Genomic DNA, 26,411 nt, shown 5'->3' with positions numbered 1-26,411 from the left:
AAAGGTCCATCAACCAAGCAGCCTCAAGCCCTAGACTGACAGCTTGAGCTTTTGGAGCCCTCTGCTTCAGGCTGGTCCCTTCAAATGCACCTACATCCTTTAAGAATTCAATTGACAGAATACCTAAATAAACAGAGCACAAACATGTTCAGCAGGGATGTACAATGAAAAAAAAAAACAAGACACTAGTAAGTTAGACTCTGGTTCAACATTTTGCTGCATGTAATGAATAATAAATACAAATTATTAAAAGCACACAATAGCCATACCTCCTACGTGTCCCTATTTAGGATTGTCAGTCCCTATTTTTGGGTCAAATCCCTTTATCCCTCTTTTCTATCCTAATGTTCCTCTTTTCTAGGAGCTCCCTTTTGTTGGGGTGTACGAGAGTATAACAAAGCTCTATAGCAATAAAACAAGCTATATTGAGTCGTTAAACTACATAAATGTCGTTAGAAATCAGTCTGTGTAAATACGATACATTGTTCTTGTTCTGAAAATTAAGTTTTAGTTGCATTAATTGTTACTAGTAAGTCACCTAAAATTTCTCAGAACAGCCCCACTCAAAGGCCTAAAATTAAAATTTGTCCATTTGACATGTGAGTTAAGCAAAATCTCATTGCAAAGCCAAAATTATTTAATGCATGCTTTGCATTTAACACCTTCAACTATTATGCAATAACTTGTGTCTGTGTTGCATAGTAATTTAAAGTACATTTGATTTGAGACACTGAGATGCTTAGCTAGCACATGAAGGGCAGGAGCAGGTGAATCTGCACCTTAGTTTGGGAATGTAGACTCCCAAACTGTCAGCACACTGTAAATAAATATGTGGCTAGAATACTACATTCAGTGTATATGTGATATGTAGAAAGCAAAACAAGTGAAATACAGTCAGTTTTCAGTCTGCACAAATGTTCTGTTGCTTGGCACAACCTCCTTCCCTTCACCCCAGAAGCCGGTACAGTAAAGCCTACATGCATGAAGCAGTGTACCAGCCTATGGTGACATCATCCTGGCAGGGCTCTAAAAGCAGCAAGCTAGACTGGGCACTCAGATTATGACTGAGGACAGTTTTGTTGGCACAGCAGTATTATTAGCTGTTTGGGAGGGGTGGGGATAGAGTGTGTGGGGGGGGTTAGGGGAGGAGGTGTTATGGCTAGAATAAAAAAGAAAAAAAAAAAAAAAGCTGTCCACAACAACATGAGGCAAGATTGCCACAACAGAATATAATAGGACCATTTTATTCATCTGTACACTGCCCCAGCCAGACCTAGATGTAAAGTACAATACCAAGTGAGCATACACCACCATCATATAGAGCCTTAGAAACCTGGCTCAAAGTAAGATGGCAGTGTGTTATATAGGGGTAACATTTCCTACATCAAGCAGCAATCTAAATCTGTGTTTCCAAATAAGTACTTTAATACGGTCAAAACACAAGAAAAACTGACACTACACCTCAATTAAAAAAAATAATAAATAAATAATATATATATATATCATAGTACGGTTTTTGTTTATTTTTATGATGTACTTTGTTACACTTCTGTCAAGACCTGCAAGTCCCATTTTGTTTTGTTTTTTTTAAAAACAATATAAGTGAGCACAGTCTCACATTTTGCTGTGCACCCCATGGTTTCAAACCAACCACAAACTTAGTATAAAAATAAGCCACTTCAACCACAATGAGCAGGTGTGTGACCCCACAGATATACAACATGACCAACAGGTCCATTACTTCATCCTTCCTAATGTTTGCATTATTAGAATGTACAAACTGCACACACAAAAAAAAAATGCAATCCCAATTCTGGAATTCAAAACCTTGAACTGCTGAAGGGGTTAAGTTGGATCTGAGCTTGTCCCCTGCTTGGAGATGGGACTCTGTTAGAGGATGGGATCCAGATGCCAGCCACACATCTGGAGTGTATTATCCACAAAGTAAAGCCCTGTCTAGAGCTTTTTAAATTGAAATTCTGGAGCAAAAGCATCAAACTTTTTTCTACTCCTGCTCCCGGGTACATACAGTGGTGTATCCTGGTTTTGTGCTGCCCTAGGCTCCCAGGCGAGTTTAGACCAAAAGTCTGCAAACAATTTGTCCAACCTGTCCAGGTGACAAGGTCCCTGAGCTCAGGGAGTGATTTAATACACGGCGTCCGCCATTATGCAAAGGAAGATGGCTGCGACCAATGGAGTTCTGCTTGAAGGCTTTCTCCGAAGCACGGATAATGAATACTGGAAAATCCCTCACCGGTGGTGCGGTAGGGTGGAGACCTGCTAAAATGTGTTAGGCAGTAGATAGAGGAATCGTCCGCAAGTAGGCCTCAGGTAGGTCGCAAGCCTGCCCCCAAAAGAGATTTGACAGGTTCTGCTCCCACCCCTCAAATGAAAGCGTCCCTATTTGTCCATTTGAAATGGTGGGAGGTATGCAACTGCCCTGGTCTTAGTGTACAGTTTCAATTATGGGAGTCTCTAATAACTTTAAATGTGCAACGGTGTTAAAGGAACACTCCACACAAAAAATAAAGCTGCAGTTCTTATGCACCCTGCACGTCAATCTTTAGCGTGGACGGGTCTTTTAAAGGAAAACCTGTTGTGTGAAAATTAACTTACCTCAACTTGCTCCCATATATCACAAATATACATGATGTTTTCAATGTAAAATATAGAGATTTATTCACCTTTCCAGCACTGCCTGTGATGTCATATCACTCCATTCCTAAAATCCCTAGCCAGTGCTAGAAGCTGAGACTAGGAAGTTTCCATGGCAACCACAGTGCATACGCTGTGGTTGCTATGTGTGGTTGCTATGCTCAAGACAGTAAAAGGACCTCCTGTGGTAGCTCATTTCTGCTCTCCCTTGTCCGTCAATGTCTTGTGTGATGCTCGGTTTTCTTTGAAAAGCAGTTAAAGATTTAGCAATGGACATGGCAATCCAATTCAATGTAGGAAGAGCAAGGGCACACCATGCATCCGAGGACGATAAACAACAATTATTTCTGTTTCTTTGCCTCGGTTTGCTATGTTCAATGACAGAAGAGTGCGGAGCTTATAAGTATGTAAGGGAGCCAAGATGGAGATACTTGGGTTTAGACTAGAAGCACATACAACAGTGTGGATTTCTACATTTAACATAAAATTTCCAGTCCCTTCCAGACAGTATTTATATGATACGCTTAATATTGTGCTTATAATAAAATAAGCTTAAAGGAACACTCCACTGCCCAAATTCAAATTACTGTTTAGTGGATATACCCAAAACAAAAACTTGCATGCATTTAATTATGCATCATTTCATTGGGGATGAATCTAAATAGTTTGCAAAATCTGCAGTTCTCGTCTGCAGCCTTTGCAAGCCCTCAACATTTAACCCCGCCCAGACTTTCTGTGGCTGCCCAATGCTCCGTGAGAAGTCTTTTTGCAAAGTAGATGCTCTGAGCAACTAGCTCCTTCTGAAGTTAAGTTCCATTTAGCTAACCAAACCAGGAAGTAACAAGACTGTCAGTTTGAAAGACAAGGGGGTGTAACCAGGTTAATAAATATTGAAATCTGCATTTTTTTGCAGAATGGAAAAAAATAAAAATAACGCACATTCTTCACACGGAAAGCTTTTCAGAAAGCAAAAGTGCTTTAGAAGTCTGAAATGTCCCTTTAATGGACACTGTAGTCCACTTCATATTTTAGATAAACTGCAATGATTACCTTCAGGACTATGACTCTAGTGGCGGTCAGACAGCCACTAGAGGCACTTCCTGGATGCCAACAGACTCTAGGACCCCTAAATGACGCTGGACAGCCTCACACTCTGCAGGAGGACATCCAGCATAAGTAAAATCCCCATAGCAAAGCAAAGGGCCTAATGAGCTTGCAGTGCTCACTGCGCATGAGCAGGGCCGGATTAAGAGCACAGTGGGCCTGGAGCTGACAATTATGATAGGCCTAATTACGGACTCTTATCGACCAAAATCACTAAAACAATCATACCTCCCAAGCGTGATGTATCTGATGGAGATGGTGCCCGAGGGAAACTCATAGGATGCAGCTATAAGAAAACATATACTCTATGCTAATCTCTCTCTAATTTATGCTTTCATCTTTCAAGTAAATCCATAACCCCTAACAGCAGTGTCCAGTGAAGCAAGAAGTCAATGGGCGGGGCAAAAGGGTGTGCCACTGGCGCAAATCACGTGACAAGACCTGCCAAAAGGGGTGAACATGCCCAAAAAGGGGGCATGTTTGTCCAAAGAATTGGAAGGTCAGCCTGGCATGAATACATGTCAGGCTGCCTGCCAATCCTGCAGGCTGCCCAACTAAGGACATACTATGCAGGCAGCACCTTGAGCTTGACATAAATGCGTCTAATAATGCGCTCACTCCATGCTTTCTAAGGACTGTCCCCTAGCACTCGCTGGTCCACTTGTCTCCTTACCTTCTTACTAGCAGGCAGAAATTCCTGGTATATAGTCTGAGACAGAGAAAAGGTGTATGTAGTGAGTGTAGAAGAAAGGGGACATGCCACAGTGTTAGAGAGACGAACGTCTGCATTACCTAAACTAATTTTAATGTCAGCCAGTCCACACAAGTTTTGTTCCCATAAATCTCTCTTAAGCTTCCAAACTTAAAGGGACACTATAGTCCCCAGTCAACTACAGCTTATTGTATTTGTTCTGGTAAGTAGAATCATTCCATTCAGGCTTTTTGCAGTAAACACTGTCTTTTCAGAGAAAATAGCTCCACTGGCCGCTCCTTAGATGGCTGCTTCCTGGGGCAGTACTGCCTAGTGTGCAGCACTGCCATTCAGTGTCTCCACCCTCTGCATGCAGACACTGAACTTTCCTCATAGAGATGCATTGATCCAATTTATCTTTATGACGAGATGCTGATTGGCCAGGGCTATGTTGGACTTGTGCTGGCTCTGCCCCTGCTCTGCCTAGTTGACAGTCTCAGCCAATCCTATGGGGAAGTATTGTAATTTGCTCAGACCACCACTTCTGAGCCAGCAGCTGCAGAATTAAATACAAGTAATATTTTACTATATTTAGGGAGGCAAGAAGGGGCCAGGGTGGTGGTTTTAACATATTAGGGTCAGAAATACATGATTGTGTTCCTGACCCTATAGTGCTCCTTTAAGCAAGAGTATGTGAAGAGTAGTTAGGGTTGCCACCTTTCTTGGGGAAAAAAAAATACCAGCCTTAATCATTTGTATAATTAATTAGTTATGCGTGACATCACATGATGTAAATCACAAGGGGTGACATCAGAGAAAATTCTGTAAAATCACGAACAAACTACTCACAGTTTGATTCTGCTGTATAGATGGATTGCTCCCAGTGTCTCAGTGTCCCTATGTATCACAGTGTCAGTGTCTCCATGTCGCCCAGTCCCCTAGTCTGCCAGTGTCTGTATCCCCATTTCTCCCAGTGCCCCAATGTCTCAGTGTGTCTCCATGTCACTAGGATACTGGGGACACAGAGACAAGGGGACACTCAGACATTTAGGGAAACTGGGAGACATGGGGACACTGAAACATTTGGGGACACTAAGAAACTAGGGACACAGAGACATGGGAACACAGACACTGGGAGACTAGGGGCCACTGGCTGGGAGACAGACACATGTGGACACTGGGACAAATAGGGGCACTGGGAGACATGGGGACACCAGGCACACTGAGACACTAGGAACACCGTCACTGGGAGACATTGAGACACTGAAACATTTGGGGACACTAAGACACTAGGGATACAGACACTGGGAGACTAGGGGACACTAGGGGACACTGGGAGACTAGGGGACACTGACTGGGAGACAGACACTTGGGGACAGTTGTGGACACAGACATGGGGAAACTGGGACATATAGGGACACATGGGGACACTAGGCACACTGAGAGACTTGGGGACACTGAGACACTAGGGACACTGGCTGGGGGACATGGGAACATAGTGTCTCCGTGTCCCAATGTCTCAGTGTCTCCCAGCGTCCCCAGGTCTCCCAGCGTCCCCAGGTCTCACAGCGTCCCCAGGTCTCACAGCGTCCCCAGGTCTCACAGCGTCCCCAGGTCTCACAGCGTCCCCAGGTCTCACAGCGTCTGTGTCCCCATGTGTCCCCTAGCGTCTCAGTGTCCCCATGTTTTCCCGTGTCCCCATGTTTTCCCGTGTCCCCATGTTTTCCCGTGTCCCCATGTTTTCCCGTGTCCCCATGTTTTCCCGTGTCCCCATGTTTTCCCGTGTCCCCATGTTTTCCCGTGTCCCCATGTTTTCCCGTGTCCCCACTGTCTCCGTGCCCCCACTGTCTCCGTGCCCCCACTGTCTCCGTGCCCCCACTGTCTCCGTGCCCCCACTGTCTCCGTGCCCCCACTGTCTCCGTGCCCCCACTGTCTCCGTGCCCCCACTGTCTCCGTGCCCCCACTGTCTCCGTGCCCCCACTGTCTCCGTGCCCCCACTGTCTCCGTGCCCCCATGTGTCTGTGCCCCCATGTGTCCCTGCTGCCTTTCCCCCCATTCCTCACTTACCCGAGCTGTAGAGCTGCTGTCTGGACTCTCTGTGCTGTGTAGCTGCTCCCCCAGGGATCAGTGAGTAGTAGAGAATGGCAGGGAGGGATTTTCTGTAACTTCCTAGCCCTGCCTCTTTCCACACGCAGTGACCCCTACTGGCCGGTGCTGGTATTGCAGAGTAATTTCCATTTATTCTGAGAAAATTACTTGCATTTGTATTGCCGGTATTACTGCAATACTGGCACTGGCCAGGCAGCTTAAAATACCAGCTGTGCCAGTAAAATACCAGTCAAGTGGCAAACCTAAGACTAGTGTGTAAAAAAAAAAAAAAATAATAATTTTTTTTTTTTTTTTTAAATGGGCCTATTCCATGGGCCTGGGCCTGGAGCAGCAGCTACATCAGCCCCTATGTTAATCCGGCCCTGCGCATGAGTATTAAATTCACCCGTCAAATGAGGTCGGAGTAGGTGCAGCAAAGCCTGGCTCCGAGGGACATCAGCACTGGAATCAGGTGAGTAAAAGGTTTTTGTTTAGTTTTTTTTAACCCTTTACATGGTGGGGAGGTGGACACAGGTCACTACAGAGTTAGGAATACAGATTTGCATTCCTAATATTATAGAATCCCATTTATGAAAACCCTGTTAAGCGACAGATCCCCTTTAAGGAAGAATAACGTTTATCTTTGCATTACATTTTATTATTATAATGCAAAATGAAAATAAAAAGACTATATAAAAAAAAATAAGAGTTTTTTTAAAAAAGGTAATGTCCACTGAGCATTACTTGAAATCCAGGTTATATTTTCCATTACGTACAGAATGTAAAATACTGTCTTATGGTATAGAAGATATATTATATGCCTAAACCGTACATATAGATATAGACTAGCTCCCAGGGCCTGCCTCACCCCTTTATCAAATACCAGTAAGACAGGCAGATGTATGGGCATCTTTCATGCTGAATGAAAGCATTTTACAGAGAACAGGCCGCGTGTACATAATACTGGACAAGCAGCGACTTGTGATTTACAGAGATTGGAAAGTAAAAATGGCACAAGAACGGATTCTTAATACAGCACTGATTTGTTTTAATCCAGTAAATAGAAGGGACTCGTATGTATGTAAAAAAAGGTTGTGCAAGAAAGAGGACAAGTTACAAATATAAACTTTAAAAAAAAAAAATTTAAATTGAACTTTCACACTGAAGCATTGATGATGATTTATAAGCCAGGATCCTGATGAAAAATGTATAGGGAAAGAGGACCACCAAAATAGTTATGGCGGTTTAATAGAGGATGGTGGTGAGAAGTAGATAGATAAAAATTAGAAGCTCTATCAATGGATTGTTCACAGTGGAATGGCTGTAAAATCTTCAGTGGAGAAGCAGACAAAGATTAACAAAAAAAAAATAAAAAATCCAACACATACCCCCTTACCCAGCAGAGAGTTTATTGACCTCCACGCTAAGTTCACAATAAAAGCTCTGGTCCACCAGACAAGTCTCCACATGCTTGCAAGAGTTAAAGGAACATTCTGGGCTCCATAACAACTTTATCAAAATGAAGTTATGGTGCCGGGATGTCCCTGGCACTTTCTTACTTTAGGGCAGGCTTCCTCAAACTCCAGCCCTCCAGATGTTGCTGAACTACAACTCCCATGATTCTATGAATGAAATAGATGGGCTTAGAATCATGGGAGTTGTAGTTCAGCAACATCTGGAGGGCCGGAGTTTGGGGAAGCCTGCTTTAGGGGATAAACCGTTCACCATGTAAATTAAATATGGCAGCCACTTATGTCTTTTTGCAAATTATTTTAATTGACTAAAATATGCTCCGATGTGTAAATGGTATAATCTCTAACTGGGTTATAAATGTGTAGCAGGGAACAGCTGATCTATACACCCAACATTGATTGGACCACTCCTGCACCGTAAAAAAGGTATGGTAGGGTCGAAGGCCAAAGGGGAAAAAAAATAAATTAAAAAAAAAAAATTTACCCACATAAACGTGTCTTTAGTTTCATTTATTTTTAACAGTAGAAATAAATTCTATTATAAGAGGCATTTGTTAGAGAGAGTTGGTGAATAATGGTCAGGTATAGGAGGTGCTGTGTGGGGTGAACATAATATATACCGTATATACTCGAGTATAAGCCGAGTTTTTCAGCCCATGTTTTGGGCTGAAAAACCCCAACTCGGCTTATACTCGAGTCAGAGTCTGTATTATGGCAATTTGCATTGCCATAATACAGACTGGGGGGAGAGGGGGGCTGGCAGAGCTGTACTTACCTGTCCTGCAGCTCCTGTCAGCTCTCTCCTCCTCCGCGCCGTCCGTTCAGCACCTCGGTCAGCTCCCAGTGTAAGTCTCGCGAGAGCCGCGGCTCTCGCGAGACTTACAGTGTGAGCTGACAGAGGGAGCTGCACAGACCGCGCGGAGGAGGAGAGAGCTGACAGGAGCTGCAGGACAGGTAAGTACAGCTCTGCCAGCCCCCCTCTCCCCCCCACTGAACTACCAATGACACTGGACCACCAGGGAAGGAGCCCCCCTCCCTGCCATATATCAAGCAGGGAGGGGGGACGAAAAAAAAAAATATAAATAAAATAAGAAATAAAATAATAAAAAAAAATTAATAATAAAAAAAGGGGTATAAGGACCACTATGGGAGGGGGGGGTATAAGGACCACTATGGGAGGGAGGGGGTGGGTTAAGGACCACTATGGGAGGGAGGGGGGTATAAGGACCGCTATGGGAGGGAGGGGGGGTATAAGGACCACTATGGGAGGGAGGGGGGGGATAAGGACCACTATGGGAGGGAGGGGGGGGATAAGGACCACTATGGGAGGGAGGGGGGGGGGATAAGGACCACTATGGGAGGGGGGGGGTATAAGGACCACTATGGGAGGGGGGGGGGTGGGTTAAGGACCACTATGGGAGGGAGGGGGGGTATAAGGACCGCTATGGGAGGGAGGGGGGGTATAAGGACCACTATGGGAGGGAGGGGGGGATAAGGACCACTATGGGAGGGAGGGGGGGGGGGTAAGGACCACTATGGGAGGGAGGGGGGGATAAGGACCACTATGGGAGGGAGGGGGGGATAAGGACCACTATGGGAGGGAGGGGGGGGGGTAAGGACCACTATGGGAGGGAGGGGGGATAAGGACCACTATGGGAGGGAGGGGGGGTATAAGGACCACTATGGGAGGGAGGGGGGGTATAAGGACCACTATGGGAGGGAGGGGGGGTATAAGGACCACTATGGGAGGGAGGGGGGTATAAGGACCACTATGGGAGGGAGGGGGGGATAAGGACCACTATGGGAGGGAGGGGGTATAAGGACCACTATGGGAGGGAGGGGGTATAAGGACCACTATGGGAGGGAGGGGGTATAAGGACCACTATGGGAGGGAGGGGGGGATAAGGACCACTATGGGAGGGAGGGGGGATAAGGACCACTATTGGAGGGAGGGGGGTATAAGGACCACTATGGGAGGGAGGGGGGGTATATGGACCACTATGGGAGGGATGGGGGGGGATAAGGAACACTATGGGAGGGAGAAGGGGGATAAGGACCACTATGAGAGGGAGGGGGTGGGATAAGGACCACTATGGGAGGGGAGGGGGAAGTAAGGACCACTAGGGGAGGGGAGGGTAAGGACCACTAGGGGAGGGGTGAGTCAGGACCACTGGGGGGGGGGGGAGTGAAGGAACACGGGGGTGGGGAGGTAAGGACCACTGAGGGAGGAGGAGGGGAAGTCAGGACATATGCTTGCACCGGCCCTGCACACACTGCATTCACACACTGCATTCATGCACACACACACTGCATTCATGCACACACACACTGCACTCATACACACACACACTGCACTCATACACACACGCTGCACTCATACACACACGCTGCACTCATACACACACGCTGCACTCATACACACACATATACGCACACACTGCATTCATTATACACACACTGTAAATAAATATTCAATTAATATATTTTTTTTAGGATCTAATTTTATTTAGAAATTTACCAGTAGCTGCTGCATTTCCCACCCTAGTCTTATACTCGAGTCAATAAGTTTTCCCAGTTTTTTGGGATAAAATTAGGGGCCTCGGCTTATATTCGGGTCGGCTTATACTCGAGTATATATGGTATTACAGAACATTAAGTTTTGAGGTTCGTATTGTCAACTTCTGTTTCACCTTCCATCTCTGGACAATGGGATTCACCGTCCAACAATAAACAGAGGATGATGTAACAATCTAAACATGATGTGTATATATTAGATATTTTCCAGGAAGCTTAGCATGCAATCAGCAAAAGAATATTTAGGACTGAGAGCCTCTGTTTTCAGACAGGCAAATAGCGTGGAATATTTACTAGGTTATTCCACACAGATTGGGTATTTTTCCTCCAGACAGTTTAAATAATGAAATATCAAACATCCTCCATCACCACCACCACCATCTATTTATGCTTTTAAAAACTTGGGACGGTGGAAAAATACAAGCCAATTCTCTCCTGGAGCCTGGTATAGTTTATTCACAATCAGGTGTTCTACCGATGCTTGGATTTAGAGCCTTAGGACAGAGCTCCATTCAAAACTAGGTCTGAACGTTCTCATTTGATGGTCGAATTATTATTCCTAAATGCAGCCAACACCCCTCTGTATTTCCATACACTGGCTGCAGGGACACTCTATACTAAAGTTCCCACATCTATAGTTAAATTATTTAAAGACATATAGACTTACACAGGTAACCTCTGCCAGTTATCCCTGGTAGTTTATTGGCTCGTATTTCTTTAACACTAGAAATTGCATTTTGCAGACATTATCACCTGGGATACTAGGATGAGGAGGCAAAGGTTTGTTCTGGCTTATCCCATAACACTTATCATAAAGCAAGAATTCCAATATACATAAGGCCCTAGATGCAACACCATTTCCATGCAAGACAATGTTAAAGATATAATTGCTGCACAAAACCCATCTTTATCAAGTGGTTCGTGGCCATAGGAAGGATTTGATTTAAAATTACTAGCCGGTAAAATTCTATTTAACATTCTTGCTAGTTGTTATAACCATATAAGTGCATGTTATCTCTGTAGACACAAGTTCAATTAACTAGGATTAATTTATTAAACATGTAAATATTACATGATTATACAGTCTCAAGCTACATAAAGAATACGTATTTCATGCTGAATAACCTCTTGATTAGAATATATCTTAAAGGCAAAGATATCTTTAGATACATTTTTCCATTTTTTATTTTATTAAAATAAATCTGATAAACAAAAAATGTAAATACAAATAAATAAATGAGTAAACCAACCATTAACTCCAGAATTGGAGTACATTTTGATACAAAAGACAGTCATACACTCAAATGCCAAAACAGCAAGGGGAATCATATATGGGGAACAGACACACTTTGGTCAAGCATTATAAGCTCAATTGTGTATTTTTTTCCATTGCATCACATTCTGCACACATCAGTCGTGACAAATGTTGTGACCAAGAAGCTCTGTAGGGGGGGCGGAGCCTGGCAACCAGACTGAGCGGTGGTGCTGAACCTCAGCTCCCGCTCTATTACACATTTTTCGGGGGTAATTCCCCTTAACACCGGCACAATCACGCACAGGAGGGAAGCCAGCATGACGGGGTTACCCGGGGGAATCGCCCGATTCCAAACTCAAGCCTGTAACCCCTTGGGAACCCAGCATGACACTCTGAGGCCTGCCGGAGATCGAGCTGCGGGGAGACGGCCGCTCCCCGCACTGAGTGACCTGGACACAGATCCCTCGGGGCTACCGTCTCCCACCCCACCCCCTTTGGACCGATGGGGGTTATCACGGTCCGTACCTAGCGACAGGAGGGGCATACGCGAGAAGAATCCACAATCTGAATCCCCGCAGCACGAGGGCAGCCGAGCACATGGCGCCCCCACAATGGCGGCGGCGGCAAACACATCAGGCAAGCCAAACCACGCGCCTGAAGCGGAGGAACATGGCGATGTTCTGCAGCGCATTGAAGCTTCTTTTGCCCGATTTTGGCACAACTTAAACAAACGGCTGCAGGCACCTCAGGTGACCCTACTCTCACTACCAAGAGCGAGTAAGCAGCACCACCCCAACGGGAGAAAGGAGAAGGCACCACCGAGCAAACAGACTGAGCGCAAAGCAGGAGCTGGGAGCACGGGGAAGAGAAGCACTACGCCCAAGCTGCTGCACAGACACCCGCTGCGGAGGCTGGGGATCCACCGCCGCAGGCGGCGACATCGCAGCAAGAATACCAGTCATGCCTTAACCCAGAGAGACCAAGCCTCAAGACAGAGGACCCGAGTTTGTAGCCTCTCCTTCCAGGTCTTCACTCCGACCAAGGGCCGAAGGGCCTACGCACCCTGCCGCCACATGATACGACCCATGAGCATACGTGCACACCCAAGTCTGGGTATAGGTTGACGTTGGACTCTCTGACCATGACACCCTTATTCGGACTCCAACATGCCTGAGAATAAGGCGCAAGTATTGATTGTTCCCTTCCTGGTGTTTGATTTTCCTTTTTCTAAGACCCTTCATATTGCTTCTCAATACCAATGATGCTGCAGCTAGGAACCCTGACCTGCATGATTGAACTGCCTAATTGTTATCGTTATTATTTGACTGCCTATGCTTCATCTGAAAGCCCACTGATATTATACCATATACACCTAAGCAAATGTCACACACAGCATACTGACTAGCAGTCACATTCACACTTATAATGCTCTTTGGTTATGTTTAGTTTTTATCTCTTGCTCCCCTTTCCTTGACTTACTAGTCTTACACCTCGCAAATTGTCCCAGCGTGTTTAACACCACTTATAAGCACTAAGATGTCAGTTCCAGTACTTAAAGCACTACCAGCTATTGTTCTAGAATTCACTGACAAAATCGAGTTCTACTCTAGACATGTATGCATGCTAGCATAAACAGTGCAGAATATGTGTTATGATGCAAACCTCGAGACTAATCGCGTAGTTTTCATACGAAGTCACTAGTCATTCTATATGCAATCTGGTAGAAAGTTCCTGTTATACAGCTGTTAAATATATAAAATTGTGCGTAACTTATAATGACAAACGTACTTAGCCAGCTTGTACCTAGCATGTTTTATTACTATAAAAAAAATTGTGCATTTCCTCTAAATGCTGCTTGAATGTTAACAAATCTGTGTGTTCAAACTGTCTGATTATGCTGTTGTGGCATTATTAGCACGCTCATGTTATTTTTTCTGCACAGCAAAAATAAATAATTTAAAAAAAAAAAAAAGAAGCTCTGTAGAGTTTAAAAAAAAAAAATATATATATATATATATATATATATATATATATATATATATATATATATATATATATTATTATTATATGTCTGGAAAGATTATTAAAAGCCAGACTTGATAAATCTTCAATGCAAGCAGAAGCATTACATGGACAAAAAAAACAAGCAGATATGTTGGTAAATACGACTTTTTAGAATAAAGTTTTACCAATACCATATCATGTTTATGATCAGGCATGATCAGAGATCAGGTACACTGCAATATAGATTTATCACCTGCTGTACAATGCCACAGAGTATGTTGGATAGGAAATATTATCCAGATGGCATTTCTCTACTCGTTCACGGTTTCCTGGATCACAAGACCAAATGCAGCCTTCCTGTTTCAAGATAATAAACTGAGAAACCTTGACAGTGACATTCTATTATTTTTCCCCCAACTTGGCTGCTTTGGCCTATATGTTCAAGTTCAGCGACCAATTCACATTTAGTGAATAAACCCCAAGGTGCCTGTTTGAACAGAGCCTGTTCTGCAGTCTGCGTTGCCTGTATTCAGAGAGACGGGTACCATCTCTGTGACTCTGGTTTCATCTCATTGTGCTGTTAGTTTTCTACAGATGCTCACATAACTAGGGCTGACAGAGGCCTTCGCGCTCATATTTCAGGCTCAGGACACGTACATCCATGTATTCTTAACCTGACACGCAACAAACAAAAGCGTGAACCTTTCGCACCCCCATATATCAGTTCTGAAAGATTGAGAGCTACACCAAAGCAACCTCGTTTAAAAAACAGTCACAGGATAAACGACATGTATAGATTCTGGGAGGTGGAGGCATACACATGCCAAATCACCATTAATCCTATTGGTGACACGGATTTGACACTGGCTCCTGTAAACCAATTCTGCCTTACCGGTACAAATATTTTGGATAAGGATGCTGTAACATGCACATAGGATGTTGCCAGCTGAGGGGTTGGCTCTGGGAAAGGAACGTAATCTGTCCTCACATCAGAAATACTGCAATAAGCTGTGGTTGTTATGAGAGTGTCCCCTTAAAAGGATTAATTAACTTTAACTCACATTGTTTCAATACATGAGCATTCGGCAATGTAAAAGTGTTGATAATGTTGATGAGTTATGATTAAAATTGTCTACACATTTTCTATAGCCCTGATCCCTCACCCCTCCTAACATTTTAATCAATATGCATGTCCCTGATAACGATGCTGAAATCTCTTGATTTGGAAATCTGGTCCTTCTCAATCAGATATGTCTGATGCAACATAAAGTGGAAAGCATTTTTTACAGTTATAAACCACATTAAGTTTCCCCATTTCCAGTTAGTTCGAATTTTCAGAGATATTGCATAGTTTTACTTTCTTTTGTTCAACTTTCTTGCCGCTATTTGGCAAACTATGGACTGAGCCTTCAAGCTGCCAAACTAGAGAAGGTTAATAGCTAAAGAGTAAATAAGCCCTGGATGTTAAACCAATGAACTGAAAAGCATTTTACATTGCTACAAGACGGTTTGTGGTGTTTACAGAGTCCAACATTAGAAGTTGTAAACACTAACCCAACTCCATACAAAGAGAGCAGAATTTATAATTTTACATGATTAAACTCCACTGTGATATACGACTATCACGGAGGAGCTTTATTTTCAATGACAGACATCAGACATGGCGATTGTGCCAAAAATCAGGCAAGACTCATCTTTCATGAGTTACTTCTTTACAGAAAGAATAACCAGTTTTTTTAGAATCCCAAAAATGATGTGTACGCTTAGAAACAAAATAAAGCAGCGAGAGGGGAAAAAAAGCCCAATTTAGTGCTTAAAAGTCCACTCCGACACACTTTAACTGCCTTCATATTCCAGGTTAAAAATGATACCAAAGATTTGTCTGGATTTAAAGACCATAATACGCTCGTCAGCTGCTGTGGAGCACTTGCCAAAAAAAAAAAAAAAAGAACGGAAGCAGCAGAAACTGAAACTATGCATTCTACACAAAGTCTAGATTTTATGGACAAAATGAGGCAATCCTGATACATGTGGATTCTAGGGTCGCACTATAAAACGATATAACCACAAAGAACATTAATCTTGTTTTCTGAGCCATAAAATTCAAGTATCACAACTTTCACAAAAATCCTCTGAGGTCAGCGCTCCATACATCACTATTTGGGGAAAAACTCCATCTGCTTTTGCTAACTGAAGACTCTCCTGATCAGATTGATCCACTCCATACGACTTTATATTTAATAATAAAATTATTTATGGTTTATCGTGGTGTTGCCATATTTTTTATGCAGTGCAATAGGAAACTGTAATTAACAGGTTACATGTTACTAATATTTTATAAAATAAATAATCTACCAGAAGCTGTAACTTCCTGATTTTGGTTAAGGGCAACAGCTCTACAGATAAATGGGTTAACACAGAAGTGGTATGAAATAGTTGGGACATAGGATATCGTGTTTGCACAGACTGTTCATTATAAAGATGTGATATTTAACGGAACACCTCCAGCTCTGTACACGGCCTAACAGAATCAGAAGATGCAAAGAACACTGTGAATGGGGAAATTAGTCAAAGTGTCATGATCTGAAATAAAGTAGAACGTTCTTCAATTGGGGAAATATCCATTGAAACCAATGGAATCAGACACTTTACCACGAACAAAACAAAGGCACGCACTTTTGCGAAAATGTGCATCAAAAAGTTGATCCTGTTAATCATCATCAACAAGCCTCTCTCATTCGCACATTTCCCATATAGTAGTACATGGTTAAAAATACTCTTCAGTCTTTGCAAAACCAGGTTTAGGGTCCATGCCTTCTACTCTCTCTGGTGTATCCAATTCATAGTCGCCACTGTGGAAGATTCCAGTGCATCATTACTACAGCTTACCTAAAAATAATGTTTCAGATGTAAAGGCCCATTCTGTATTTATACCAAAACTCATGAGTTCTCGGTCTAACAAAGGGTTTCTCCAAAACTTTTTTTGTGGGGAACAGCATAATGCCATGACATGCGCATTATCGTCTTTTTGGCCTATTACTGTTATAAACCAATTAGAACCTTCAAGAATCACAGACACATGAATTATTGGTAAAATATTCCACGGCTTTATTAAATATATAAATAATAAAATATAAATTTAAAAGGTCATTGTCAACAACGCTTCAAAAGACCTCCCCCCAATTAACATAACTAAATACCCAGACAATGACCTCAAACATTTTACAGAATACATCCATATAACAGTGTAACATAGTATAAATAACATAAACATTAACATAGCCACCCAGGGCATCCATTTCCAATTGTAGGGGCATACCAAGACACCCCTACGCCATTATCACAGCCATCAAGGGCATCCCTTTCCACTGTAGGGGCATACCAAGACACCCCTACACCATTATCCCAGCCACCAAGGGCATCCATTTCCAGTGTAGGGGCATACCGAGACACCCCTACACCCCCAGGTTAGGAGCTACCGATGAGCTCGAACCTACCACCAAATCCAAAGGTAAGTATTCCTCCTGACCTATCCCACTTACCAAAAACCGACCTACCCCCCAATTAACCTAAGCCATCCCCCGCCGCGACAAAACGGGAGAGTCATACCCCTTAGCCATAACCAAACTAAAATTAGGGAGGGTGGGAGGGACAGCTACCAACAGGTAAGGGATTTTAAAATTAAAATGGAACCTGAATTTAAAATGGCGAATTATTATATGAGAACTAGGCCACTCCCCCTTACTAACCTAACCAATCAAGCCACACTCATCCATAGGCCTGCCTCCTAGCTATGTCAAGGCCCATTCCACTTAGCTTTGCTGTTCCATGGGCATCATTCTGGCATTCTATAAGCCTCAGCCCCTCCCCCTTAAAGAAAGAAATTCACAAAGAGTATATTAAAGTAAGTTATTGCTTACCTTCATTCAGCACTGAGCAACTCTCCCCCCCTTCCCCTCCCCCTCCCCCCCCCCCCCCATGACGTCACGGTTGCCATACCAAGGTTCAATTCAAGGCTTCTCGTAGACAAGCGTTTCATTGGAGGATTTAACAGGCTCAGAGTGTAGGCACACGCTCTAAACCGGTGATAGAGGGGAAAAAAAGAGAGTGAGGGAGGGAAAAGAGGAGGGAGGAGAGGGGATAATATAAAATATATATATATACATATTAGTGTAGGAGATAGGGAGAGCTGCAATCCGTGTGGAAGGGATAGAGGTTATGCCTGCAAGAGAAAAACAGTTACGTCTGTCTGCAGCATTCTGAGACATAAAATATGCACAGAATTGACATTAGGCAACCCGAAACAGATTTCTGGGCTTTCCCACTGCACAAAAGCGCAGATTACACAGTATGCGCAGTGTTTTAAGCTAAAACAATACACATCCAGACTCCAACCACCATGACCACTTCAAGAAGCAGAAGTACAGTGGGCCTCTATCCTTGATGATGGAGTACTAGAGCTTTCTCACTGCAGCAAGCTTCTTATAGGAGGCGCTCTTCCATAATACCCTCAGCTCATGACAGCGCTTTATGGGATTGGCTCCTAGTCGCCCTATTCTACAAATACAATATATAGCGAAAAGTATGTGGACCCCCTTACTGATTATTGCGTCCTGGTGTTTTAACCTCATCCATTGCCTTCAGGTGCATACAATCCAGCAATTAAACATGAAATATTCATAGATAAACATTGACACCTTAGCCACAAGTCAGGTTGTGAAATGTCTGCCCTATTGGACCTGCCCAGAACCACTGTAAGTGATATTAGTGTGAAGGGGAAGCATCTAGGAGCTACAGGCGGAATGGGCAACCACAGCCCAGCCACAAAGTATTTGACTTTGGAGAAAAATGTATTCTCTAAAATGGTTTCAGCATACGTCACTATTAGAATAGCGTGCTTTTAGTTATCCATTTGGTTGTACTAACCTTCGGAAGTGGCATTTGCTCTTTAATTCTTAACCACCAATACTGTCACACTTTCTATTGACGCAGGAGACCCCTGGCCCAGAGTTTTAAAGATTTGGATGTCAGATGAACTGTATGTATGCTGAGCAAAATGAACAATGCAGAGAATTTAAATAAATATTTATGCATGCAAGAGGAAAGGAGGCTGCAATAATAAGCAGAAAACAGGTGTTCACCACGGATACTGGGGGCTGGGGTAAGTAACCCATTAGCTAAAGGGAACTGGCAAATATGCATGAGGTTTGAAATAAGAAAATGGACAGGGGGAAATATTTGCACCTGCTCAAAAATCCCTTAAGGAATGTGGTATGACCATATGCCATATCAGAAGTGAAACGTGAACAAAAAAACTTTATACACTAAGCCACAACATTAAACCTGTAGTGTCACCTACCTTCCCTCCAAAACAAATATAAATAGTATTTAAAAAGATATAATCTTTATGGAATACATTGACTGTGCTAGAATTTCACTGAAATTCCAACTCCGTCGTAAGATATAAGACAAGGTAGTGACGCTATTTCAGGTAAATAAGATCTACCTGCCACAAGGGACAGCTTCAGGCATGTAGAAATGAAGGACTTGCCTTCCCCAGCACCACCACCACCACAGGGCAAGCGGCAATGGAAAGGGGAGAAGAGACACCATTGCCAACTTTGAGAATTTATCCAATTCAGCTATTTTGGCCTAAAATGTTAAATTCAGTTTGAATTTTCGACAATTCACAATTTAGGCCAACCCCCGGAGCGAATAGGAAGGGGGGAGCATGACTGCTGCCCTGAGGAGTTGGTATAGCAACCAAAAGGATACAGTTGGTTTTACAGTTGAAAGCATGGAATTCTGGGAAAAATTACCAGACTACTGGTGAACAATGCTGAGGGAGCCTGGCAGTGTCTTTCCTCTGGTAGTCTCTGTAAAAATTACTATTAAATTGAGCTTCCCACCCTGAGGAAACCTGGCAGTGCTGTTTCTCCTTAAAAAAAAAAAGACAAATTACTTTTAACTTCTACTGGGGGTACGGGATGGCCCACACCCCTGCTGGGTCTAGGGAGGCCCTGCTTATCCTATTGCAGGCCTTCCAGAGGACCCATGGGGCTGAATCCTTCAACTTGCTGCTCCACTGTGCCCAGGGCGAGCAGGCTGCTTAGGAGGGGCCGGTGAAGGAAGTGTAGACTAGGAGTGGACATCGGGCCCACCGTTCCAGACTGTCCCCTAGTCCAGTGCGGAGGTCCAGGGTCGGAGTACCACAAAAAGGTCCGGGGCCGAGTGAGGCTGGCTCCAGGCGGCAGGATGCGGGCAGCACAAGGCAGAGGAATGGCAGCAGGTGCTGCAGAATTCAAGATGGCCGGGTTGGGCCTGGGCAGCAAGATGGCAGTCCCCAAGATGGCGCCGGAGGCGAGGTGAGGTCCTACAGTCCTCATCCTTCTCTTCCGGTGGCTGTGGAAGTGACGTCGGCATGTGCGGCCACACGCAGGAAGAGGCGGAACTCGGGGGGCGCATACGTGACTTCTGCAAATCTCGCAAAGCAGACGTCACAGGCCCCCTTCCGAATCCAGAGTTCCCAGAGCTCCTTGGACTGGGGAATCGGAGGAGAAGCACAGCTGGCTCCCAGCCTCCACATGCTTGGCATGCACGGACTGGAACTCCCTGGGGTGTGAGCCTCCGCTCCACTGGCAGAACAGCAGGTAGGCGGACTGCAGAACCCTCACAGCAAGAAGGACCGAAATTATAGCCTGGGATAGAGAGAGACCCCTTCTCCTGAAATGTGAGTTGGAGTGCGCTTGCGCTTGGCAGGAGTTAGGGGGGACTCAGGGCTAGTGGGGGAGGGTCAAGGAGAATTGGTGTAATTGCTGCGCTTAGTGCTTGGCCGGCTGGTGCCGTTGGGGCAGCAGACATGTGCAGGGCTCAGCGCTTCCCTCTGGGGCGCCCCCTTCAGGTACAAGTGAGATGAGTACTTCAGGGGTAACTGTCTGACATTGCACCCCTGGGGTTACATGTGTCTTTGGAGGTGAGAGAAAAGATACTTAAGGGTGTATATGTGGACCTACTATCCTTGGTACCATTTGACAAGGAGTAGGCGGATAGACTGCGTCGGTGTGACGCAGCTGAGGGCGAAAAGGTAAGCAGATCCCCCATACCTTAGGGAATTGGTTGCATCCTATCAGCTAGGTTTCCGGAATAGGCCCAGTCATGTTTGTTTTTTTTGCATCTGGACTTGATTTGGGGGGCTTCTAAGGAGTACAGGGGGCAATGCTGGTTTAAATACGACCAGCAGCTAAAATAAATAAATTTAAAAAATAAAATAAAATACAGCGGTTAGGCCAAACTTGGATTTCGGTGTGAAAGACGGAAACCTATGGTTGCTTCTCATTAATCCCTGTCATCCATCGGGTTCTTACTTTCCGTCGGCCACCGGCACTTCCGGAGGAGCATCGGCGGGTCACAAGAAGGGCATCTGTGTGCGCTTTAACGTTTAAGCATGAGTGCTCCCACTGTGGTGGGGCTCACCCAGCCGTCCGTTGTTTTAAAAGGTGAAATCCCCACCCAATGTCGGAGTCCAAGGATTACGTTCTTTGGGGAGAGGACGCCATTGAGGGCAGAAAGACAGGTGCTGTGGCTCTCACTCTGTCTCAGGCGTTCCCATTTACTCCATCGGGGACGCGTCGTTGCGCCTAACCTGTCCTCGGTTCGGGGTAGGGAGGGGGTCCTGCTGTAGGAAATCTGTCTTATCCGTCGGGGTCCTCGGTTCATGATGGGATTTCAAAGGAGGACTGTCGGGTGCGATACGCTTCTTTTGATCGGGCTTTGGATTTGGTTTGTGGAGTAGTACCCGGGGGCCCTGTTGGCGACGTCTGATGTCCAGTCGGCTTTTCAGGTGCTACCAGGTCACCCAGATTGTTTTCATTTGTTGGGGTGTCAGTTTCAGGGTGATTTTTCTTCGACATGTGCCTTCTCATGGGTTGTTTGATTTCTTGTTTTTATATTGTAAGTTTTCAGTTCCTTGTTGGAATGGATTGTGGCATGGGTTTTTGGGGTTCCAACTAGTACGATTTTTCTTCCTGGGAATTTAGATACAGACTAAGCTTCAGGTTGTCATATCTCGTGTCATATCTAGGGGGCTCCCTATTGGGCGATTTGAATTCTGCAATCCCAAAAAGGGCCATTTGATTTTTGGCTGTAAGTCATGCCCATGGGGCTTGCTTTCAGTCACTTTCAGTCACTTACTTTTAGACAGACAGACAAAGCATTGCAAATTTAAGGCTCCTGGAGTTTGCCAGGCCAGTGCTATGAAAAACATATTTAAAATAAATTTTGAAAAATGTACAAGTCACAATTTGTTACGTGACAGCATTTATCCTGAATTGATCCTCTCTATAGAAGATCACACTTTGCACCTCTGTTATTTAGCCCGCGGGTTTCAAACACAGAAATTGCTCAGCATTCCTTGAAGTTATGATCCTGAGCTGTGGAAACGGTTTGACTGGAAGCAGTTTCAGACTTGTCTTATTCTTTAAAGACTTTTAGAAGATTTGTTCTTCTCAATCAGCATCAGATTACAATGAGAAGGGGGGCGGGTGGGGGAGGGAATTACACTCCTTGCTCTAACTAAACATAGGTTCAGAGCCAAGTCATCCAACTTTTCTAGGGGTTCCCCCTTAGAGATTTCACATACATCAGCCTGTGGTTGGAGCAGATTACATCATTGCATTATTAAAACAAAGATTTGGCAGATAGCTGGAAGGATGGAATCAATGGAAAGCTCTCACAGACCATCTACGATTTAAGGTCAAAGTAGCCAAACTGGAAAAATTATCTAAGTCAGCTATGCTTTCAGTTCGGCTGCTCTGGCCTTATAGTTTCCAGCTACTTATTTGGGGAATTATTTGGGACCAGTGGGGCCATTTTCATGGCTAATTTAGGAATTAATTTCCAATTAGCTACATTTTGAAGGGAATCCAATTCAGTGATAACTCATGGGAATTTTAGGATTTATTGCCAAATTGATGACTTTAAAATTCAACAACTTCTCAAAAACTTTTTTTACCTCTAAAGCTCATCCCTAATATGCTCTTGAAATGGCTTCTACAATCTGGGGCATAGTATGCTGCTCCACGCAGCTTTATATTCAATAATCAAAGATGGCTTTGATTTGCCAGTGCTAATTAAATTCAATGTTCTCGCACAAACACACTGCTCAGACAGATGCCTTCTGTAGGATGCAGGCATTCAACGAAATGCAATAATCTAGTGGCTGAAAGTTTCTTTTACACACTGTGAATCTCAGACATGCTTAATAGGAACATTCCAAGCACCATAACCACTGTAGCCTGCTATAGTAGTTATGGTGCCAGGACTGCATAATCTGTCAACCATTTTTAGCACGGTTTGACATTTACCTGAGTTACCTTGATCAGAAGAATCTGGATGCCATGTAGACATTCATTCATTCAGTGCCCTTGGCCAGTGAATGAGTCCCTGTCTGGAACAAACTGACATCTAGTCAAATACAGCTTGATAAAACTGGAAACAGCGCAGGTATTTGCAGAACCCACATTAAGTGCCAAACCGTGCTAATACTGTCTAACAGATAAACTGAGGTGGTACCATAACCACTACAGCTTAGAGTGTTTCTTTAACTTCATATATTATGTTGAACTTATAAATTGACGTTTGATTTCTACAGACTCACTATAATTAATATGAGAATTAATAGACTATAAATGGTGAAAAAGTTTTAACTAGAAAATACTTATACTTGAAGGACCAGTACTATGTATAGAGAGAATTTGGGGTAAGGTATATTAAAGAGACACTATAACAACTTCATCCGAATGATCTTGCCTGGGACCTTCTCACACCGTAACAACTTCATATATGATTAAGTTGTTATGATGCCCAGAGTGTTTTTTTTTTATGTAGCAATCACTATGGAACGCAATGCAATATTCCTGATAGTTGTTCCACTTTAAGAGCTTTGAAGTATATATATTTTTCTTAATACAGAACAGCTTTCTATAGAAATATAGTTAAAGCCATAAAGATTCCTCAATTACTGTACTACAAGAGAAATATATAAAAATACATTTTAAAAAAGGGAAGCAAGCATTATGTAAGGAATACAGTATAGTCTATACAAAAAAAAAAAAAAACAGACATGGTAATAAACCAGACTGCATTTTTATAAAACTAGCAGACTCTGTAAATGAATCCGTTGACAATGTGGACTAGACAATGCCAGGGATTCTGCGGGTTAGGAATGCTACCCACTTCATCCAGTGGGCTATGGATGAAACTTCATTTGTGTTGCCAAACACCAGGGGAGAGGGTGAAACAAAACTAATAAAAGGTAGAAAAAGATGATAAGATAGGAGACAGAAAGCATCACTGGGAGTGATAGGCGTCATGAATATGCCCAATATACCTAAAGCTGGGGAATGGATGACTGGGAGAGGTCTGCTGTGAATGTATGAACAGTTTAACTGTACAAATAACATCACCAATGTACAAACAGCATTGGGTTTTATTCACTGACCTGCAACTGCAGAATATGAGAGAAGAAAAATGATTTGCTAAATTAAAACAAAAATTTCTCAAGATTGATAGATGTAGAGAGAATGTGTGAGAATTTGATCTAACTTTGGACTACATAAACTGGGATTAATATTAACAAAAGAGGCAGACACAGTCAACCTTGACATTCAGATGGTAGTAGACTACTCAGTCCAATAAAAAGGAAAGGAAAGCTAAAATGCTCGGCTGAATCTGGAAAGATCAGAAATATTCTTATGGATTTCATTACCAAACCACTCAGTTAACTGAACAATTTTCCTGGAATTGAGAGCTAAGGGGGTAAAGCAAATAAACAGAATGATCCATACCATGCATACCATCTGAGTGAGTGAGCCTTGCTTCCCAGCCCTCCCCCCAAATATATATGTGATGTCAAGAAAACCCTGAGACATGATTGTTACAGAGAATACATCTGCAGAAGGCATTATACCAGCCCATAAAGCAGGGTAATTAGCCGTCATTGATGGATCCGCTACCCCCTCTTTCTCAATATTAGTACCTTATACTGGACTGGAGTCAGACATCACAACTATTAACCCATGCACCACTAGCCAAAACAACAAAGGCAGTTAACAGCAAACAATGGAAATCAATGTATCAAGTTCACAGAGAGTTCTAGCACAGAAAGGATATTGCTGTAACAAAAGGGGGATGGAATGTGTACAGAACCCCATGAGCTTACAATCTGCAAGCATGATTTACATAACTGGTCAAGGAGGGGAGCTCACAGTGGCAGCCCTGAGCCTAGGAGCTTGCAATCTGTTGAAAAATGATATAAAAATATCTATTCCAAGACACACTTTTACCTTAAAAAAAAAAAATGTTTATAGCTAAATTCATTGCATATACATTCCCTGTATATTAGATAACCCCTCCCGAGAAAGGGTGTCTTGGCCGCAGAGCTTGCAATCTGTACGTGAGAAGACCCAGTCTCAGCCCCACGTCCCATTACCTGAGCTCAGGCTGCTCTGGGAGTAGACTAGAAGTAGTAGCAGGAGGCAGCCCAGACAGGTCGCCAGGACCATCGCTCTGCTTCTCCTCATGCTGCGGGGGCTCCGGGCCGCTCATTGCCCGCCGGGGACAGGAGGAGGAGTGGGAGCCGCTCCGGGACACTCACTGAGTAAGTGCTCACAGCCAGGGGATCCCAACGAGGGAGGGACCAACCTGAGTCATGTATAGGAGGGGGACCATTACCCTCACCTCATCCCCTCCCCGGCCCTCCCAGCCCTGCTTAATACCTTCACTGCACTACACTGCATTACAGTCACTGCTGGGGGGAGAAGGAGGGGGCATCTACAGGGAGACCCCAACCCTGCTTCATTAAACCCTATCTATAGAATGTAACACCCCTCACCGGAGAATGGTACAGTCCGACTGCCAGGGATCCTGATCTCTCTGTGCTGCTTGCAAACTTTATTCAGTGCATGCCAAGTGGACCATGTATCATTATTATTCTTAATTATTATACCTATCACCGTGGACCAAATAATATTATTATTATTATTATTATTATAATTATCACCGTGGATCAAAGATTATTATTATTATTAATTACTATTATTACTACTGTCACTGGGAACTTCAGCTCCATTCGACAGCTGTACTTTTGTATTCTTTGCTCAGTGTAAATGATTATTATTACTCTCTTTGTGTCTGTGGTCTGTATGTCTGATCAGGAGGTGGTCTTTTACATAGAATGCTACATATACATTCTGATTGGTATTTTAGGGTTGTTATTATTTAATATTCTCACAGCTGTTGGTTATATAAAACATGATTACAATATATTGTTAATATTTTATTTTAATATTAAAGGCTGACTATATTTACTGTGTAAAATTACATGACCTGTCTGTTATTTTAAATATAAATAAAAACACAACCACTCCACACTGTCTTCAACACTTAATAAAACTCCCCCATTGCTTCCAATTCTCTCTATGTGTGTTCTGGCTGTCCTGGATTGGATTGGATGGGGAAGAAAAGTTAGCACAAGTTATAGAGGGTGTTTTATGCAATAGTGTAATTTCAG

The 26,411-nt window shown here is 43.6% G+C and overlaps 1 protein-coding gene across 1 annotated transcript in view; it reads right to left on the bottom strand.

Moving 5' to 3' along the window:
• Positions 1–25,508, bottom strand: part of CHST13 (carbohydrate sulfotransferase 13) — a 38,532-nt gene extending 13,024 nt beyond the window's left edge. Inside the window, exon 1 of the mRNA XM_063427388.1 lies at positions 25,332–25,508. Coding sequence (XP_063283458.1) covers positions 25,332–25,422 — 91 coding nt within the window. The 5' untranslated portion in view covers positions 25,423–25,508. The remainder of the gene's footprint in view (positions 1–25,331) is intronic.
• Positions 25,509–26,411: the final 903 nt, after the last annotated feature.

Source organism: Pelobates fuscus, chromosome 7 (genome assembly GCF_036172605.1).
Source record: "Pelobates fuscus isolate aPelFus1 chromosome 7, aPelFus1.pri, whole genome shotgun sequence".
NCBI lineage: Eukaryota > Metazoa > Chordata > Amphibia > Anura > Pelobatidae > Pelobates > Pelobates fuscus.
Note: the sequence above shows the minus strand (reverse complement) of the source record. Positions and strands in the feature narration are given on the sequence as shown.